Consider the following 21,696-nt stretch of genomic DNA (forward strand, 5'->3'; position numbering starts at 1 on the left):
GCTAATAGGTAGAGTCTTAGCACACAGTATTAGTGAGCACAAACAAACCCTCCTCTGAACCTCTCATTATTTGCAAACTTACCCAGAGTCCAGGATCACTAACAATTGAAGGGCAGTAACAAAAGCAGCTAACACAATTTCACTCTTCATAGGTATTCATCCAGCTATTGCAAATCAGCTGCGAGATCCATGTGAAGTGAAATTTACCCCATAATGTTAAAAATAGTCCTTTCAGTTAAAAGCCTGTCTTGTTCAATGGAGCAATACTTATATTTTATTTTACACAGCTAAAGTAACATTTATACAACAATTAAAGCTTACCATTGCTGTAAGACCGAAAATTTCCTACAAATTTTATGTATTCATATGTTGGAAATTCCTTTGGGTTCAAACTTCCTCTCAGAAGATGACAATAAAACTCTAGTTCATTGTCAGCTGGATTGTTAAAAGAAGAAGAAGAAGAAATAAATATACTATTTAAGCTAAACACAACCAACGGTGTCTTCCAACCCCAATCTTGCAACTGGCAGCACAAGAGCAGCTTGTTACCACTCAGTCCTATACACCGATGTGCTATACATTGCAGGATCAGAGCCTCTGCAAGGAATCGCCTTGCAGGGATGCAGGTTGTTCAGCGCTGTGCACAGGTCTGCCTGCAGCTCAGGGACAGCCTTCGAGACTAACTCACCCTTCTCTTACACAACCTTCCTCAGAGGAGTTACGCTGCCATAGCATCGGTGTAGCGAAGGAGAGAATTGGATCTTTCATTTTTTCTTTTTTCTATTTGGGCTTTTCACGACTCACAGCTGTTCTACATCTTGTGTTGGAAAACTATGCCTAATTACCTCAAAATATCTATTAAATTAACTTTGGCATATTAGCTATCAGCTGCAGGTTTTGTATATACAGTAGATTAAGCAGCTGTACATCTTACATTATCGTGTGTTTTCTGGTTTCCTACCTCTTACCTCCTAGAGTGAATAAGGGTGAGGCAAGCAAAAGTGTTTTTAAGAAAAATGAAATTCAATTTGAAAAAGAATTACAATGATTTTACAGATAGTTTTCAACTAGAATGCAAACCAAAGGTATGCGACATTAGCATATCTCTGAACAGCATCTTACTTGAACAGGCTGAAGTATCAATTAAGATGTGATTTGTCTCAGGCGAACTCTGTTTCCATCGGCTAACCTATTTTCCTTAGCTGTCTCAAAAGATATGATATTTAATATTTAACATAACTGCAAGTAGTCTTAGCCTAGTAAAATAAAGGCAATGAGTTTCATTTAAAAATAGAACCAAAGGGTCATTCCAGGTGGCAAGATCTTTTTAAAAGGCTATGAACCTAAGTTTTATATTGCACATCACATAAAAAACTCTTTCTGAGAGAAAATTTTTATCCTGCCCGTGCTTTTTCATTTACTGGGGAAGATAAAATAAAACTTACTTTTTAGGTAATCCGATGAGGCAGAATCTGTCATAAGCATACAAGAAGATAACATCTTATAAATTTCTGAATGTTCTTGTTCTGGGAGGAAATTTAACAAATTCTGATCCAAGACATCACACTGCAAAGAAAAAGAACCTTTGAGAAAAACAGAAATATCACAACGAGCAACGCTTGCAGAGATGCGCAGCAATGTGGCTATGAAGCCTGTGGCAGTTGACAGGAGTTTTCCCACCGATTTCCAGGGACTCCTGACAAAGCCTAAAACAGGGGGGAAACTGCTGGACAAACCGAGCGGCCGCTTCTCCGTGGGCTGGTTCTCAGGTTAATTCTCAGCAGTCAGCAATGCTCCACTAACGTTTCTCAGAGACCACCAGATGCATCGGGTATGTCCATACAATTAAATGACAAGACCTGGGAGTGAGCTGGAAAATGGGTGCCTGGCTCCCCATGCTGCTCGCCAGCTCCGTGCACAGGCCTGTTGTGGATCGCTGGAGCTTACTCTCTCCCCAGCAAACCCTGAGTAGCGGGAGCAGTGGGGCTGGGAGTCACCCTGGGCCACTGGCCCCGAGAGCTGGGTCAGTCCCAGATCCAGCCCCTCCCTGGAGGGACCCCCTCAGCTCCTGGGAAGTGCCCTCGGGGCAGCAGCCATTGCTCCCCCCCTTCCTGCATCCTGGCAGGTGGGAGCAGGGAGAAGGGGACTCCCCAGTCTGGACATCGCTTTGCAGCAGCAGTAGTTAGTCCCCAGGGAGGGGGACTTCGGGGTGCCACTGGCACAAGCCCTCTGGCCAGCCATGGGCTGAATGCCCGAGCATCTCCAGCCCCACGGTCAGCTGGCACAAACCTGAAATCCGTCTGAAATCTAGGTACTGAGATTTGGTAATGGAAAGAGGAGATGGATTTGTGCAAAAGGCCATGACTGGCCCAGCGTGGAGAAGACAAAGAGTCTGTCACAGCGTTGCCAAGAGGAAGGTCTCACTGCGTTCAGCATGGTGACTAACCTAACGCTAGAAGAGCGTATCTGAAAGGAAGTCCTGAGATAAAGTGACCCTCTAATGGCATTGACTTACATCCATCCCACTTGAGACTACCTTGGGCTGAGCTGGCACACTGACACAGCTTCATGTGTCATCTCAGCAGCTGCTATCAGACTGTATAGTCGTGTTGAAAATGTGTTAGCCCTGTATGAGACTGGCAAGATATTAATCATCATCATTTATTTATGTATTTATGTAAGATTGCGCTTTGGTTTCCCTCTGCTTTCTACCCATGCTTGCTGTTCTGTGTGGAATTCCTGTTTAGAGTAGTGAAATGCATCGAGTATACTTTGAAAATCAGTGCTACGCTTTATACACTTATGTTGATGCGATAATATATCATTTTAGATTATTCAGCTATAAGTATTTAGTACATGGGCTCATTACTTGAATATTCCTTTTGTGAAGAATACTTGAATATTTTTGTGACTTTAGTGTATACCTTATTAATATGCATCCTACTGATACAGTATGTGATTTTTTTATATATATGTATAAATACATATATACATACATTATAGTTATATCATCTATATTATTTATTTTATATATCTATATACACACATTATATTTATATTTACACAAAATACAGTACACTGTTCATGTAATTTGGGCATATGAAGAAAGAGCACCTGATGGGAAACTGCGGTGGTGAGTCCTGTTCAAGGCTTATGGTACAATCTTAGAAAAGTAATTTTTCCTTCTCATTCCTTTTCTACCTGTAAATGGTAGATAATGATACTTATCCATCAGTTTCACATAAGTCTCATGGAGGTTAATTAATCTCCCATCCACTCAGCAGTAACTGCAGGAGGACTAGATGTGAGCTGTCACCGCTCCTCAAACTCACAATTGCTTCTTCAGTGACCTGAGGTTGTACCACCTTTTGTCTCCACACTGTGACCAAGCTCCGATTCAAAACCTGTCATCAGTTCCGCAGTGTCATTTCTGTTTAAGGTGATAGCTGTAGAGCCCTGTGACTACACCTACAGTTGGGGTTGCAAGAGACTTTTGTTCCACACCCCTCTCAGAGAAACCTCTTGCCCTGAGTAGCAGCTATTCATTGATTTGCAAGTCCTGGCATTTATATTTTTTGCTGCCATCATGTACCATATCCAGAATTTGATGTTTGGTTTGCATCTTTGCTGTTAGGAAAAACCAACTCTTTTTTTATGAGTTTGAAAAAAATGATAAGTTATCTACTTCTTGCTGTGTTTCACAACTCTTGCCTCCTGCAGAGGTTAGGCACACCTGTGAAGCAGCGCACGGAACAGAATTTCTGGATCTTGTACGTATCAAGACTCCAACAATGTTCTTGAATCAACATGTCAATCAAGAATATATCAACAGGTCAAATAGACAGAAGGAAGCAAATATTCCATGGTCTTGCTGGAGCTGTAGGACATGCCAGGCAAGCTATTCAGAGCTAATTCTGCACCAGACCTAAAGAGCAGACATCTGGTGCCATGGTAAAAAGGTGACCAGAGAGATGGACAAAATTTGATCACCACAGACAAAAATGTATCGGTTGGAGGGGAACAGTTTGCAGCTTTGTCTAATTATTCTAATTATTCTGCAGCGGGCAGTTCTGCCCTGCTGGCAGACACAGCCACAAAGCATTGCTGAATGAGACAGGCAAAGTGGATAAAAGATGAATTACAGTGACTGTGGGTAGAGTGGTTAGATGAACTACATTAATGCATATTTATGCTGCTAAGCTTGGAATCTGCTCTGCACCTTGGAATCTGTGGATCCTGCTAACAGAAACTTCTGAGTATTTACCTCTGATAGCTACGGCAGGCAAAGAAACAACAGCTTTGCATACATGGATGCTGGTGCGTTCTAAAAACAATACACAGCAAATTTGCCCCAAGTTCTGCAATTATTTGATGTATAGCTTAAATATCTGTGCAGCTTCAGCAAAACACATGTACTCCAAAATGGAGCTCCTTCACCTTTTCATTGCTTTTTGGAGGGGCAAGGAGGAAGTATGATGAGTTATTCCTGGTGCAGGGAAAAAAAAGCAGGGGAACTGAGCAACATGGTCACTACAGGAATGGGAGGGTGGAAGGCTGCAAATGAGACAGGCTTCTTTCCCATCAACCCAAAAAATCAAGATAGCTCTGCTCTCATGTGCTGGGATTTGGCCCCTACACCAACCTGTATATCCTGCACTGATGCCCATTGCTACCCCGTAACAGCAACAAAGCATGCAAAACTTTTGTACACTATAAAGTGCTATGTCCTGGATTTTTCCACCCTGACGTTTAACTTAAGTGCCCAACACACCAGAGCAGCTACCCGAGCTTCACCGGGGAGCCCCTGGGGAGAAAGAGCCCCCCAGGAGAAGCTCAGCCCTGCCAGGAACCTCCTGCCTTTGCACAGCCACCTCCCCACCAACCCTCAAGGAGCCTCACGTAGGCAGGCACCGAGCGTGGACCGCTTGGCTATGGGACTAAAGCTGGGTGAGATGGACACCACCCTCCCAGTCCGTGAGCAGGTACAGCACCTTCTGCCTGAGCCCGTGGACAGGCAACGTCCATGAGAAAGCTACATCTCCTCCTGTAGGTTGGAAATAGTCACTCTGCTGCCTGTGTTTAATGGTTTCACTCAGCAAAGCAGGCAAGAAGGGACAGGGAGGACCCTCCTCCAGAGACTGCATAGTCTTGGGCTCATAGCGTACCATCTGACTGGCAAATGCTATGAGTTGTGACCAGATCTCCAGCAGTTCACTTCACTTCAACTATAGTCAATCTTACCATGTGAGCTAAACCTCTCTTTACATGAACCGACACTAGGAGTAGCCTCCAGATCTTGTAATAACAAACTATTTAGAATTACAACAGAGGAAGTTTGTGTTTGAAAATGCTCCATGGAACTTAGGGACGCTGTATTAAAGAGAATTGGATATATTTGTTCTCAGCACCAGAGTCTTTCATGATTTTAATGAAAGAAAATACATCAGATTTCTTGATAGGGGCCCTCAGAGAGCCCTGCTCTGCATTCTGCCCAGTTTTGTTTTCCTTTCAGTGCTCAAAGCAGAAGATTTGCAGAGTATTTTTTTTCCCTGCAGTCACAGAGGAGAAAGAATTTGTATTTTGTCCCTCAAACAGTGACTGAATTTAGCTTACAAATAGATCCTGGAGGTAAACAAAATAAGCCACATAGATTTTCCAGATAGCACTCTGATCAGTTTTAAAACTTAAAAAGACATACGGAAAGGGCAGCATGGGACTAAAATGCCCAGTGTGCACCTAATTGCACACTCAGCTGGGCCCCTGCCCATGGCCGTAGCGATTTGCCAACCTTGGGCAGGCAGAAGCCTTCGTTGCCTGCTCAGTTGCAGTCTCTGGGATGCACCCAGTCACTCTGCACGCGTGGGCTGGTGGAGCAGTTGTTAACCATCATCACTCCATCAGCTCCAAGAAGGTCTGTGGGAACTCCTGCTCTACCTCCAGCCCCGGCAGGTTGGTCCCTGGCTTGGGCTGCTATGTGCTGCTTCTGTGCGAATAAAAAATAATGCCCATCTTTGTCCTCATTTTGGGCTGGATACCGTGCAAGATTATCACACAAGGCATGACTTCAGGAGGGAAAATTGATTTAGTCTCTGATGGTCCAACTCGGGAATTATGAACCTGAATCCATCCATGTTCAGCCAGGGCTTAAGGTTTTAGGCACAGGGTCTGAAATGCGTCTTCCTGAAGAGCAATACTTTCCTGCAGCAGATCTACCGTCTCCACTAAGAATCAGTATTTGGAAGGGATAGCAATGAAACCCCCAATCCATGAAAGACAAGGAAATTCCATGGAAATCAGTAAGCGTATGAAGACCCAACAGCCTGCATGCAGGGCAGGGCTCTGTGCCTTTGAAGTGAAGGCAAATGTCAGAAAATAGTCAACTACTGGTTTTCTCAACTGTTGAGGATTAAAGAAAACTGAAATAGATAGATGCAGTTCAATCTGTTGTTGCATAGCAATATTCTTGCATTTACCAGGAGCTGCTGTCTTTCATCAAGTTCCTTTCGTCTCAGAAGAAAATAATTTTTGTTCGTATTACAGCAAGGTAGTGTGTGTGAAATACATTTGTCTGGGTGGAAAACATAACATGTATTTGGTGAAAAAGTAAACGAGAGAAAAAGAATTGTAATTTTCCTAAGAACATGGCAGGGGGGTGGTACAATAATGATTTGGCAGCTGTTTTTTTCTCCTGGGCATGTATTTATTTGAGACCAAGGTACTAAAAATGAATGTGAGGATTAATCCTTAATTACTGTGCCATTTCTCCTAGAGCAGCCTTAGCAACAGGAGCAGGGTTCGGAGCAGTCCCTCTCCCCTGCTCCTCCAGCCCAAGCCAGTGCACGCAGGAGTGTCTCCCACAGCAAGACCCAGCAGCCCGCAGATAGAACAAGCCCTATGTGCCGGACCCGAATGCCGAGCATTGGCTCCACCAGCACCTCTCGGGAGCGGGGTGCGCTCCCCTTGGGAAAGCACAGCTGAGCTGCGGGGACAGCTCGGCAGCAGCCACTGGCTAACTCCCGCTCCTCTGAATTCAGTGGGGCTTTTGTCCTTTATCTCCCTGGGAGCAGAATAAAGCCCTTAACAAACTCCTCGCCGGGCTGCCAGCAGCACTGGCGCTATTGTCTGCTAGCTTAGAAATCAGAGATGGAGAAGATCAGCCAGGTCACCCTGTCCCTCCTCTGGCCAGAGTATTCCTGCAGAGCTTTTTCCATTCAAGCTGAAGTACCTCATAGCAACAAAAACCTGAAGGGTATGAATCAGACGGAGAGAGAACAGAGCTGATCAACAGCAGCGGCCAGCATAACACAGGGACAAAACTCACTGCATTTTCAGGAAAACACCACCTCCCACCACCCTTTTACATCTGTTTCTAAACATGCAGGGCCCAATCCTACAATCTGTAGTAGAAAAGCCAATGCCAGAATTACTCACTGGTAAATGCCCTAGAAGAGGTGTGATGCTGTCAGACACGTAGATGATGCTTCCACCTGTGGTTACTGCTATAATGAAGCCATCTAATGCCTAAGGAAAACAGACAAGTGGAGAGTGCTTTAATAGGAATGAGTGGTGTAAACAGGACGTCTCATCGTGTGTTGATCAAAACAGTTTGACTTCAGGACCATATTGTTATCGAGCTGTAGGAACGTTATCTCAAGTTGCAGAACAGTAATTCTCTGATTTTACAGTCTGATTTAACCTTTACAACACTTTTTGTAGTCTAGTAAAACCTACTATTGAAGCAACAAAGGACTCACAGGAACATTTCATGTCTCAGTTTTTAAATTAATCACACATTTTAATAATGCAAAATGACTAATACTGGATCCCTTGGAAGTTATTAAAATGAACATTTGAGCTCTGTGTAAATATCAAAGGACGATGAAAGGATGCGGTCCTATCTCAAAATGGTATTTCTCTGCAAACCCCATAAATCTCAGTTTGTATTAATGTAACGTTGTACATTACTGGGCTTTCATGTAAGTAAAAGCAATGCAAATGATCAAATAATCCTTAGCCTGAGTTTTAATTGAGTGATTTATGTTAAAGGTCATAGTATTAGATTACTCATTCCAAGAGAAATTCACCCTTCTGCAGAGTTTCTTCCTCACTTCAGTCCCACCTTGTGGTAAGCCCCTTCACTGCTAGGACTGAAGGGGAATGTCAGCCTTATCCCCATCCTCTGCACAGGAGCGATTTCACCTTCAAAATTAGTTTCTTCTTTAGTCTGAGCTGCAAAGTTTTGAGCTAAATGTTGTTCAAAGTTAAATCTAGGTAGATTTCCAGATCTAAAGCATCACTACTCTGAGCAGAACCCCTCCAAAAATTAAGACTCAACAGTAGGTGCTCAGAGACTATATTAAAACCTTCCCGTTGAAATTAAGGAGTCGCTGGTGAAGCTCCCAATGCCTTCAAGCGGAGCAGGTCTGGGTCCTTTCTGTCAGTTCACTGGTGATCTGGAGTCAGTGTTGCCTGCAGAATTTGAGCAGTACGGGCACTGCAAGCACGACTGAATCAGAGCAGAGTTCGACTGGACTCCAGAGGCAATACCTGTTCAGGAGACAGGTGTACTGCAAACAGCCTGATCAGGGTGCCATGGCGTTACAAAACCTTACTGCAAACCCAGGCATGCCTCCAAGCCAGGCTAGCAGTTGATCCTGTGAGCTGCAGCACATCCTTCCCCCCTGCTGACTTCAATAAGGGAAAGAATTCTGAGAACACTGGAAAATGCTAATTGTTTTTCAAAGAAAAAGGAAAACACAAAGCCTTGAATAAAGACACAAACATATGTTCCTTTTTCCAGAGAATGCTGAGCACCCACAACTATTTAAGTCAATGGGAATCTGCTGGTGCTACAATCCTTTGAAAAGCAGGTCAATAACTTATACCTCAGTAGAAGAGCATGTGTTTAGCATCTCTGAAAACCCTCCAGCTGCTATAGTTAGTTTGATTTTGTTAATCTAAGCGCAGAGAATATGTTCTTCTTTAGTGTAGTACATTCAAGCTGTTTTCTAAAAAAGCATGATAGCTGTTAACCCGTAGAAGAGAGCAGTGGTTTTACAAGGCAGCTGGATTGTGTGTGTTACTATGGTGAAGGTTGTTGGTTTTTTTTTAAATGAAGTCTTTATTTCATACCCAATGCAAATTATACAAAGTGACTCACATCAGAATTTTATGGTGAAATCAAGTTAATATATGCATACATAATTCTATTTTTATTTACTTGCAACTGATCCTTCCAACATTAAGAGGCCATATCCCTCTTCAAAGATTTCACTACTGCAACAGTCCTAGATGGACAAACAGAGCCTAATGCCTACTCTTATATAATTTGATGACAGCCTTTTCAATGGGGTAAGAAAAGGCCGTTTTCAGGAAAGCTGATGTATTACGGCAGTCAATTATGCTCTGATTCTTTTGAATCAGTGCTTGAAAAAACCCTTCCCATCTTTTAATAAGAGGATGGGAAAAACTTCAAGCAGTCTTGTCCAAATGTTAATAAAATAAGATTAGTAGAAAGGCAAAAAAGCAGAGAATAATGAACAGCTGGCTCAACAGGACATCCCAATATCCAATGTTATCTTGAAGGGCATGGAAAATCACAGTAGCAAGAAGGTGATTTATAAGCTGGGAAACTAAAAGCAATTGTTTTAATCTAAAATTGTGTGGCATACAAGTAGAATCAACAAAGGCCCAGCCAGTCAAGACAACTGCCAATTTATTGCTATCTGAGGGAAATATTTCAGTGCAGACTGAAGGAGTTATGTACGTTAAGTTCCTGCGCACTGAGATGGGAACGGGCGGTTGTCAGTGCAATGGGAGCAAAGTGTCTCATAACACTGGACCAGGGGAGTCTCATCACAACAACCTGCAATGGCTGAGGGACCGCCAGTCCCTGGGGGCCAGCAACGTGCCCTGCCTTCGTGCCACCCCTTGGTGGGTCAAGCTGCTCCCCAGCATCCCTCCCTGCCCACCGCCAGAGCCTGGATCACGACCCATGTTCACATCATTTGTGGGAGGAGGAGAAGCTTGTTCTCAAAGGACACTGCGGGGCCATGCAACCTCCACGTGTTTAGTACGGGAGAAGATCCTTGCTAAAGAAGGTTCTAGCTGTTACTGAGAGAGAAAAATACATTTTAGCAGCTAATTTGCATTTCATCTTGAACCTACGTAAACACCATTGAGTCACCTCCCTTCAAATCCCAGCTAGCGTTAAAAGCACCTATGGTGTAATTTAAAGGTAATTTAAAAACTATCATTGCTAAATAACCCTGCTCCCTGTTAGAATAAAAAGTGTTTGATAAAGGCCTTGAAAATCATTAGAATGGAAGTATTAACTGTATCAAACCAAGAGGAGCTGTCAGGTTTTATCTGCTTGTACAGCACCTAGCACTAGAGGGACGCGACACTGTTGCTTTTTAGGTGCTAGTCTTGCATAAATATTAGGTAATAATAACGCCTTCCAAGAACAGGAGAAAAACTGCTGCGTGCCCTTTTCCTCACCTCTGTTTGTAAAACTAAAATGTAACCTACGATTTGAGTCTCTCCCCTGGATTGCATTTCTTGTGAGTTCCTGTGCAGCTTTGCAGGCTGCGGCGGCACAGTGCAATGGCACCGTCGAGACTGAAAAGCAACATGTGGGGACTCTAATCCCTTGTCCCAGTGACAGCTCTGCTTGACGGTCAAATACAGCAGTACCTGAAACCTCCTCTTTTGGAACTGCAGCTGACACTTTATTCTAGACGCATGGGCGTTTCCATGACTGCTAGACAAAATTAGGAAAGGTATATATGCATGTTCACCTCCAACATCAGCTGGGTGAATTCTTCGTTGCTGAGAAATGAAGGCTTCCAGTCCTGCTGAATTTCAGAAATCTCCGTCTGTGCTGAGACTTCTAGACAAATAAAACATTTCAATTTTTTAAATTCAAAGAAACTTGTATCTTGCAAGACTACATATGAGTTGCTATGAAAAGATGGAAATCACCTTTATATTCAAAAATTGCATTTTTCAAGCATGGGTTTTGCATACGGTGACAGTAACGACTATCTAAACTGGGCCTGATCCTGAAATGTTTTCCTCATTTTTTACTCAGCTCAACTTGAACTGACTTCAGTGGGAGCCTGTATTCACATAGCCATTGGCCTCAAGCAGCATTACTTGGGTATTGATCAAAAGATAAAACCACTTTGCATGAAATTAAAATCAAGGCAAGGATTAGCATGTGTCAAATTGATATTTACAATTTACAGCTTCAAAATTAGGATGCCAGAGAGCTAGGGTTCAGCCTACAGCTTCTGTGCCGAATAGGGAGCAGCAAGAAAACTCCTTCAGAGGAGCCCCAAAGGACCGTGACCCCAAACAGCAGAGCTATTGCTCCGTTCTCCAAAACGTGAGTGAAACATGAGCGTTTGCAGCAGCCTTACACTGGTGCTGCTGCCCCTGCTCTCTCCCATGCCTGCCACCAGCCCCACGGTGCAGGGCAGCTTAGGAGAGGGAACAGAGCACCAGCGTCTCATCCCAAATCCTGTCTGGAGGGGAGGGTCTCCAGTTCTGTCTGCCCATGAGACACCAAGGGTGTTTTGCCCTGCTGTTTGCCAGTCTTGGCCCCGCAGCAGCCTGAGGACGCTCAGTCCCTGAGGGCTTTCCATGGAGGGGTGCAGGCACACTGGGGTAACAAGTCACAGCTTTGCGCTGAAACTGGGGACCATACTGGGGGTAGCTGGATGGACCGTGGTGAGCCGTTTCCTTCGAAAAACAGACACTCACGTTAGCTCTACCTGAGTCAGACAGGGTTATGGGGGACAGATCTTATAATTTAGAGAGACTTGAGCTGGTTTTGTTTGCTGCTCGCTCCACTTGTCTAAGAGTGCTCCCTCATTCAGCTCTAGTAGTGAGGGGATGCTGAGTGCAGCCTGTCTTCTCCTTTCGGTGCCGCCTGCTAATTAATCCTATTGCTTAACACTTCCAGAGCACGTAATACCCAACGCTCCCTATTCGGAGCACATAGGCAAACTGGCCAGAGAAATGCAAGTGGCTAAATTATATTAAAGACAGTAAACTTATACCAGTGCCTGTGCGTATTGTTGCCTAGAAAGAAATCAAAGCCTCTGTTCAGGCTTTATTAGTGGAGGTGCAGCCGTCTGCTTCTACCAGCTCGTTCGACTCGCTTTCTGCACTGCTGGGGGCTGTCACTGATAGCACGGCGGCTCTCCACAGCCCCCATGGTCTTACACGGATGTTTCAAAACCAGACTAAGGAAAAAGAGAGATCAGCCCATCAGATTTTTATTATATAGTTTCAGAATATAGGATACTTTCAGCAGATCTGTAGCTTGGAAAAACTGATATACATGAAACAGTGACTGTTAGAAGAATTACTTGAGATTTGGGAGATTCTGTGGATTATAAAGAAGGAGGCTGGTTATGAAGAAAAAAATCTGAAAATTGACCTTCTCCTCCGTTATGACTAAAATCTTGGTTTAGCCTACTAAATGAAAGGGAAATACGATTGAATAAACCAGATCCAAAGTACGCTGAAGATAATCAACATTTTTAAATGCTGATGCTTTGTATCATATTGTGTGACTACTAATCTAGTTTAAAAATAGATAACGTTTGCTTTTTTTAGCAAGTGCACAAAAACCAGTCACAGTTTGACCCAATTGCTGTGGAAGGATTTGTGACTGTTAGCTTTCTTTTACCTAGTTGTTCTTCCAGAAATGAGGTGCCTTTTGGAGTAAACTATTTGGGCTATCAGCTACACTTATCTACACTTATTCAAATCTCGTGTGATTGTTCTTTGCTTGACTTTATAACTGAGCATATTCACATCCTCCTTTACTCTGCCTTGGGCAGCTAAAAAAGTAAAAAAGATATGTTATTACTGTCATTTTTTAATAGGTATATACAATTATTAAACTTTGAGATGTCCTAGTCGTGCCCTCCTGTATGAAATCATCTTGTCTGTGGCAAAAATTCATTTAAGGAGAAACTGTGCTCTAACAACAGAACCACTATAATTATTTCCTCACTAAGTCTGACATTTGTGACTCCATTATGCTGGGAGTCATGATATAAGAGTTTTTATGGTCTTTTCCATCTCGCCCAAAGCTCTCCAGGGAGCGCGGGTGGGAGGTGCTGGATGAGCAAAGGCGAGCCAGGTGATGCGGTGCATCAGCTCACGAAAGCCTTTTCTGCTTTGTGGGACCAGGGACGTTCCCTATGGTCACCCACTGAAGCCTCTTCCTCACAAAGGCAGAGCAAGAGCACCCCATTTTAAACCAGTGCCCTGATCTATAAGGGAGAAGTGTTTCAGTTGTCCACTGCTGGTGGATGTCCATGCGTCAGGGTGACCACAGTGCACGTTCCTCTCACCGACTAGAAACTAGACCAAGCAGACCAGATCCGCAGGGTCAGAAATCTCCTCTGCCCTCTGTGAGGGTACATTTATAAGGGACTTAACTGTCACTGCTGTGTGCATTTTTAAAAAATAAACTCCTGGCTTTCGGAGGCTGAACTTTACTATTGCAACTGCACGCTGTGCAAATGTGATGTAGCTTCTGCTTGTGCAAACCGGGTGAAGCACACCAGCTATCTGTGGATGCAATTTGCTGAAACCGACTTAAAAAATTGGGGCCTTTTCTGGTCTGAGTTTTCTGCTCACTGTGGAAAATTGAGTCCTACACAGTCCACTGAGGAGCAGGGGGCTGAACAGATTGGTTCCCTGCATTTTTCTGCAGAGAAGCCGGGGTGAATGCTTTGTTCTTCTGTTCAGAATATTGCACATTTCAAGGAAGGGAATCTTCCCTCTGGCCCCAAATCTCTCTTGTTCAAAGCATCCCTCTTCTTCACATGTGCTGCAGGGCACTGCTGTCTGCCTTCCCTCGGTTCCTGACATTCGCCCCCTTCTCTAGCAGGTTGAGAGTCATCCTGAACTAAACAGCAGCCAAGGAGATGGATTCGGGCAGCACAGTGCCTGCAAATGATCTTTTCTGATGAGACAGAAAAAAAAAATACCTTATGTTGGCACTTTTAGACCCCTTGAGCTATTCTGATAATCACTGAAGGAAACAGGATATTGTAGTAACCGTCTGGCAAGTGCATGAAGAGCTGCAGTAAATCTTACCATTGTGTTTCTGCAGAAAGCCAATGACTTTTTCCAGCACAGTAGTTTTGTCCATTTTGCGGGTGTTGCCTGGAAGCATGGAGCTGAGCTCTTTGATGAGAACATTGAACTGATCACGCCTCTTCTTCTCAGACTTGTTACGCGAAGCCCTGTAGACAGAGCAAAAAAAAAATGGATGAGCAGACCAAGAGGAAAAATCATCACGTACCTCCTCTTTGCAGTGTATGCACATGGAAATTAGCTTGCTGTGTGCCTCAGTATGTGAAGATTGACGCTGGCCTCCAGCAAAGCTGCAGAGACAAGTAGGAGCTGACTGTTCCTACCTCCTGTTCTTGTCTCCGGGCCACCTTTAGAGTCCAGCGGGGAGATGGAGGCTCTGCTTGCCCCTCTGTGCTGCCTCTAGACACTCCAGTTGAGCCTATCAAGTCGGCATTAAGCCTGTACGTGAAGGAGCTCTGTCCATCTCGTAGGCATGCGCAGGATCTTGAAATTTCACACAGCCTCTGAGAAGGCACTCAGAGCAAGAAGAAATAGGAGTACTGTGACAACAGTAAAATTGTCCATAAAGGAGAAGAGTGGGGACTGGTAAAACTATGGGTCATACCCATCCGTACAGTCTTAACAGGAGAGAGGGACCCTGATCCTGCAGCTCAGCCATTGCACTGGAGCTGGGTCCACCTAGAGGGACCTGCCTGCTTTGGTCACAGGTCCTCTGGCTACCTCCAAGCTGGCTTACAGAGAGGAATTGGGCTGTTGTCTTCCAGTCATTGGGATCAGGGACCTGAGTAGAGACTGCTGCAGCTCCGCTCTAGTTCATATGCCACCTAGTTCAGTCTCCTTTCCAAGGTGACAAGGGCAAGCAGGAGGGAGGGCATCAGCATGTCTCATCCCAGCATGGACCGGGTCTGAGGCTGGGATGTGTTCCCAGACCTGGGGGCTCAGAAGTGCTAGCAGGGGTCCCCTGCTTGCCCCTAATCTCTGTGTGCCACTGAGCAAATCGCTTAAGGTCATGGTGCCCTGACTCTTTAGGTGCAAAACGGGGGCTCTGCAGCTTTCTTTGCCAGTCTTGTCTGTTTAGCTTGCAGTCCGCAAGTCCTCAGAGAGAGCCTGCTTCTGCTGCTGTGTTTGAAGAGCTCATAGAAAGAAAGGACCTGATTTCATTTGGGGTGTTTTGGCACCATCATAATACTGTCGCTAAGGCTGTTGATAATCTTTTCAGCATGTGCACTTCATTTTTTTTTTAACTATATGTCAACCTATACAGGAGCAAGTGTTTTCTGAATTGTTCCCATGAAAATGACAATTATTCTACTTGGAGGGTATCACCTGGACTTCTGTAGCCATGTGAAAATAGAAATAAATATAACCCAGAAGGTTGGTTTGTTCTTCTGAAAGGTCCTCAAGCAGACAAGATTTGCCTTGTTAATTATGTAAAGATCTAAAAATCTGGTTACATGTAGACAGGAAAGAAAAGCCAAGAGGCCGGTTCTCACTCTGAGTTTCCCAGTCCCAGCTAACTCTGCTGTACCTCATAAGCAGTTCTGGATGCACACTGCTGAAAATCAGAGCAAAATTTAGCCCAGCATCTACATCCCCCCCAAGGACCAGGATGGCAATAAACATTTTTAGCAGAGAAATCACTGCAGAGGCTTCTGGATGTTACTACTGACAGGGGTAATTTTTGTTTGTCTTGCTCTCAACCCTGAACACACTTGGAGATACACTGGATAGAAGCCAACACTTGATTATTTTACAGCTTTGAACACAAGAGATTGGGTGGATACTGCCTGACTGATTTCAGCCTGTTCTTATTACAGTGCAAAAGGCTGTCAGAACAAGATGTGAAAAGCTCCAGCCTTATCCTATTTCTGTACAGTTCTAGGGGACGTTAACAGCATCAACATTTTACTTCCTCATAATTCAATCCTCGGTTCATTTTAAACTCAAAGGGTCTTGATCGCCCTGAAAATAAAATAAAATACCAACCGTCTATAGGGAAAGTGTTGCTTTTTCCAAAAAAATAAAGATGCCTTGACAGAAATATAAAGAATCTATTTTTAACACTTGACATTTTATTCACAAAGGAAATATAAAAACTCCTCTAGTGGAAATAACTCTACCAAGATCTGCATCAATGATCACAGTAAAATCTTAAAAAGGAAAAAAATGAGAAAAAAACACAATTAGGTCATCTAAACTATCCCTGCACAGTTGTAAATGCTTTGTTCAGTCCAGTTGTAAATGTCTTAAATAATGCAGTTTTCATCACTTCCCTTGGAAGATTATTCCCTAGCCTTGCTTACTTCACTGCTAGGGCATACCATTTACAGTAAGCCAAAACAGTCTCTGTCTTAATTCCATACTATTCATCCCAGTTCTCCTCCCTCCTCACTACTCCAAAAACATACAGCATATCCAAAGGGAAGAAGGAGACACAGTATGAATAAAATCTGGATTTTTACTGAATACAGCTAAAGGCAATGCAGGACAGCTTGAATTCAGAATGATCAAAATCACCCATTTAAAATGTGTTCTAAATAGCCATTTTCATTCTCTTATATATTTGCTGCTTATTGTCTTAAAGAGAGACTGGTACTTGCTGCCTAGTAGCCATTACATCTTGCTGATTTACAATTAAATGTGGCTTTACACTAAATTTCGTATTTCTTTTTGCTGCCCCGTGGGATACACTATACTATTGCATCAAAGCAAATAGCCATACCACATACCTTCATTCAGATTCTTAAATTTACCTTTTATTGGAGTGGAAAATGGCAGGTGATAGTCCTTTTTTATTAAGCACTTACTTATGGTTCACTTCAAGCTGGTTTTGTCTGCAATTTGCAATTCAATTGAATTGCAAAAAAATTATTTGAAAATAATTTACTATTAAAGCAAGCTAAAAGAAAAGCAGATAGAGAAAAAAGTGCACAAAGCATGCTTTTGGTTTAAAATTAATAAATCTATAAAACAAAGTAAGCCTCGTCTAGCATCAAAGAATTGAAAATGAAATGATGGTTTCTGATCTCCAGAAGATCAGAAGACCTCAAAGAGCTCTTCGATGCTCCCAAATGTGGTGCCATCATATCCATATTTTAGTCCTCAGGTCTTTGGAGTGAAGTAGTGCCTTAAGCAGTCAGAGGATGCAGAACGGGGCTCAAAATAACCAGTGTCCCGAAGGAAGAGCTATACATCTTGGCCAAATACGAAACACTTGGCGCAGGGGTGGGAGCGCAGGTGCCTCTCCTCGGGAGAGGATGGATCCTCTTCTCATGTCTGTGTAATACAACCTGTATGTGCCTAATAAATTGCAGCAGATAGTAAATGGTGTGCGTGTGTGTCTCTAACCTGAGAAACCCAGCTCCTGGCTTGGGTCCGTCCCAAAGAGTTAGATCCAGAAATTTCCAGTCTCACCTACTTTTAACACAGAAGATGAAAGAAGAGAACAATTTTCTTGGCTTTTTTATCCCCTCGCATTTCTCAGCACTCAGTCCTTATACCAAATAGAAAAAAACAAAGAAAGTGTTTCCCCTGCAGCACGGGACAGATGAGAGTCCTCAGTTTTCAAGACACAACAGCAAAATGTTCAGCCCATGGCTTCTCCCAGGTTTGACTCTCTTTAAAGCTTTGGAAGAAAACCTGTAGCTTTTAAATGAATCTGAATGGTTTTAGTATACTGTAGTAACTTTAGACTTTCATGAAGCCTCTCACGATTTCAAACTTAATTTCAAATCTAGATTTATTTCTAAAAAGCAAAATGTACTTAAATTACAATTTAAAGAAGCAATTTCCTTTTTTCGTTTTCAAAGTTAGCATTTTATTATCCACCTTGATAAAGGCCTGCCCCAGGGTATGACAAAAATTCCCTCCAGGAACAAACGGCATGAAAACCTTACCAGATGGTGATGACAATCGCTGATAGCGAGGATACGTGTTGTCCTATTTTTGTCCTATATGCATTCATTTAATGCGTTTTTTTTTTTTTAAACAATTAGCACACAAATATCTTGAAGATAATGAGGCTGTAAGCATGTGAAGCGGTGATGCAAGGTGGGCTCCCTTCCCCTGCTCCCCCTTTCCCTGATCCCGGGGCTCTGGGGAAGCATGACACCTCCTGCTGTGCTACACCCTCTCCGAAGAGCCATCTCTTTGCGATGCGGCGTGGCGGCAGGAGGCATCCCTTCCCCAAATCCACCTCCTCCCCTGGCCCCAGGTGCCTGCCTGGTTGACAGATGGTCGGGCAGAGCCGCACGCAGAGCCGTACCCCGTGTCGGCTCTCTCCTGGGCACGAAGCCCCCCATGAAGAGCAGCAGCAGCCCGGCTCCGGGGGCTGGCAGGCCCCTGGCCTCAGCAGATCACCCCTTGCAGCCTAAGGGGAGGCAGTTAGGTCAGCGCTTTGCTCCCGGTGGCAAAGGCAGGCCTTCTGCAGCCTGAGCATGCATGCGTTAAGAGGAGGGAGCAAAGGGGAACGGCTGAGCTCGGTTGCAGCCTATGCTGACCTATATTGGTGAGAAAAAGCTGCGGGGAGGAAGGAAGCGGAGAAGAAATCAAAAGAGATGAAACTGGATCAACTAGTTGTGCCTGGACTGGAAATACTCTCATTAGAGGGAACCAAGGGGAAAAACGCGGGCAACCCATGGCTCCCTCTAAAGCAATTAAACTGCGGGCTGCGGTATTGATAACGCGTCCAGGAAAAAAAAACCTCAAATGCTTCCAAACAGCTTTTCTGCAGATGCCAGTCAGATCTGACAGTTATTTAGAGTTTTAGTGCCACGGGTCTTCTGCCTTAAAACACACCCTTTCCCTCCCCACAAAGTGTTCACAACAATTTCCCGCCAATCGGGACTTGATGACGGAGTGCAGAATGTATGTGAATAAAGGTTTGTGCCAGTTTAGGGCTGACACAGCACTTTTCGTGGTCTTTCTCTGCTCTGAAAGTAACTTCTGGGTGTTTTCATTACTGTGAGATAGGCATTGCTGAATAAATGACCATCATAATAGGGGAAACCCACATTTTTTTAGTTCTTTTTCTTTTGCAAAATGTTTTTTTTAAAAAAACCCACGTTTTTATACACTCAGGAAGCTCAGATGATGTATTATAGTGGCAGGAGTACATTGTTGGTTCTTCAGTTCTTGTGTTCTGCAGTAATGTGAAGAAAACGATCAATGCCTTGGCTTTTTTGACATTTTCCACAGGAAACATTGCTACGTTATTTTCTTCTTACAGGGCAGCCAAGAATAGGAATCTGTCAGACGGCAGTTTTTCAAGTTGTGCTTGGCTGTATTTTACTCTCCCTCTCTTTGATTAATTGATTATGGATAAAACAGCTTCTGCAGCAACAAACAGTACCAAGCTCATCACAAGTTAAACAGTTATAAAAGAAAAAGTGCTCACCTCTTTGCCCTGTCTTTCTCATCTTCATCCATTAGATTGTCTAAGCAGTTTTTTCTGTTGAAGGAATGCGAGAACCATTATGAATTGTCATTTTGTTAGCTCTACTTGCAGGTTAATCTCAGAGTCGCTCTATTTCATTTTAATAACAGAGTGATGATATCCAGGTCAGATAAATGTGTCAGCAGTGCTTTATGCCACAGTCCTTGACTTTAGGAAACATCCATTGTGGATAATGTTATTCCCGAGCGTCACGCTAGCCTTAGGGGCTCCAGCCAGGGATCAAGGCTCTCAGGCACAACATGGTGCACCAGCACAGTACAAAAACAGCTACTTCTTGGGGGATTTTTTTTGTGTGGAGGTTACCCTCTGCAAACTTGCGGGCTGGATGAACCCTGGGGTCTGCCCAAGTTGAAAAGGCATTTTCAGCACCCCCACGTTTCCCCAAAAACCATCCCCAGTGCAAGAGCCGGCATCACCGATGCCTCTGACTTCTCAGGTGGAGCTTCCTATTGGGAGGCTCTTCATCCTCCTCTGTGGGGCCCTGACCCAAAGCCAAATGAGATGGTAGTAACTCTACTGAATTACACCCCAAATTCAGTGTCCTCGTAAATCCCACTCCCTAAGCCGCACTGTGAAAAAGCCCTCCCATAGCCCAGACAGACTGCCTGCCTGGTGGTGCCAGCACCGAGCATGGGGACTGCACCATGCCCGTCACTTTTTTTGCTAATCTTCACCAAAATGTTGTGACCTGCCATCAGGTTTGTAGTCCAATTTCTCTGGCAGTTTGAGCTGTAAGGAGAAAGTGCTCTGAGCACAAGATACGTTCATAAAGGCACAGAGTAAAAGAGGGTAAATTGGGTAAATTAAGTAAATTTGTGTAGGCAAGGCGAAGGGAAAAATACAAGAGCAGCCCAGCTGAAGGCTGAGATCCTCAGAAACACTTGTTGCCAGCTCACTGCCCACCCTCCTTTGCTCCGTGGCCTTATGAGAAGCCGATGCTTGAGCTGTAACCGCTTCAGCCCAAGGAGGAAGCCCTGTGCTGCTGCAGCCTCTCACAGCACCTCGCGCCCATGTCAAGCACAAAAGCCGTGTGCTGCTGCATCCCACACAAATATTTTCCAAACCGGCAGCACAATGCCGCTACAAACGCTGGATATTGTCAAAGCATCATTTTCAAAGCGGCGGTGTAATGGCAGGCGATGATAACACCCGTTTTCAAAAATCAATGTTTCTCATTTAATGAGTCCTCAACATGTAAGACGAATAAAATTGGAGGGAGGGAGGAGGGAAGTTAATTGCTTGGCATTATTTAAGCCCATGGTATTTTCCACATATGAGTCACACATAAATGTGCCTGTTCAAAGAACATTTTATGAAAAAACAAGAGTGAAAACTTATTGATAGTAAGAAAAGTGGATAAATTCCCTCCTTCTGCTACTAGTTCTCTTACAGCAATATTCCACCTGCTCATTACTCAACAGTTAGCCAAGAACATGAAACTACCCTGTAATTTTTTATCAAATATAACAGTAATGAGAAATTAAAGCCACAGGTCACTGATTGGAGGGTAAAGCTACTACTTTATGGCATTCAGCTTGTTGATGGAGTAGCATAAATAGGAAATATGAAGGCCGAGAGACTGGCTTTTTTAGTCATAATCAGCAAATTTAAGTTGCTGAATTCTATTATACAGAACAAAATAACAAATAATACCATGTAGTTTTTAGATGTTTTTTCAGATATTTATTTGGCCTTGCAAAACAGCCAAGTCAGCCATATCGCAATCCATATTTTAGACTGGGAAAATTTATAGACCCAGTTAAATTTTATTTACCAGTGTTTTACAAATACCTCAGGTGGTTATTTGCCCAGTCCCAGAATCAGACTGCCAGCCCAACAAATGTGTTTTCAAATAATTCAGGCTAAAATATAGTGACAAAATTCAGTGTTCTTTGTTGTTACTTGCTCACTTATTGCAACCAAAACGCTCACCTATGTTATTCAAGAATAAAGAAGGCATCAGTAATATGGCAAGGGTTAGCATGTAGGATTTTTCTGTCTTTCTTTGCTAGACCTTTGCTCAAAATGCTCTGTTGCCTGCACCCTTGTTGAATCTGGGGTATGACAAGCAAAACTGGGCAGTGTCAGCAGTAGAAGTCGCTTTCTCTGAATCCCTG

General features: G+C 43.7%; 1 protein-coding gene across 1 annotated transcript in view; it reads right to left on the bottom strand.

The window, feature by feature from the left end:
• NPAS2 (neuronal PAS domain protein 2) overlaps positions 1-21,696 on the bottom strand; it is a 105,366-nt gene that overhangs the window by 34,639 nt on the left and 49,031 nt on the right. The window contains 6 exon segments of the mRNA XM_050915591.1: positions 322-435; positions 1,446-1,566; positions 7,432-7,521; positions 10,800-10,891; positions 14,125-14,273; positions 19,520-19,573. Of these exon segments, the coding sequence (XP_050771548.1) occupies positions 322-435; positions 1,446-1,566; positions 7,432-7,521; positions 10,800-10,891; positions 14,125-14,273; positions 19,520-19,551 (598 nt within the window). The 5' untranslated portion in view covers positions 19,552-19,573.

Source organism: Gymnogyps californianus, chromosome 1, assembly GCF_018139145.2.
Source record: "Gymnogyps californianus isolate 813 chromosome 1, ASM1813914v2, whole genome shotgun sequence".
Classification (NCBI taxonomy): Eukaryota; Metazoa; Chordata; class Aves; order Accipitriformes; family Cathartidae; genus Gymnogyps; species Gymnogyps californianus.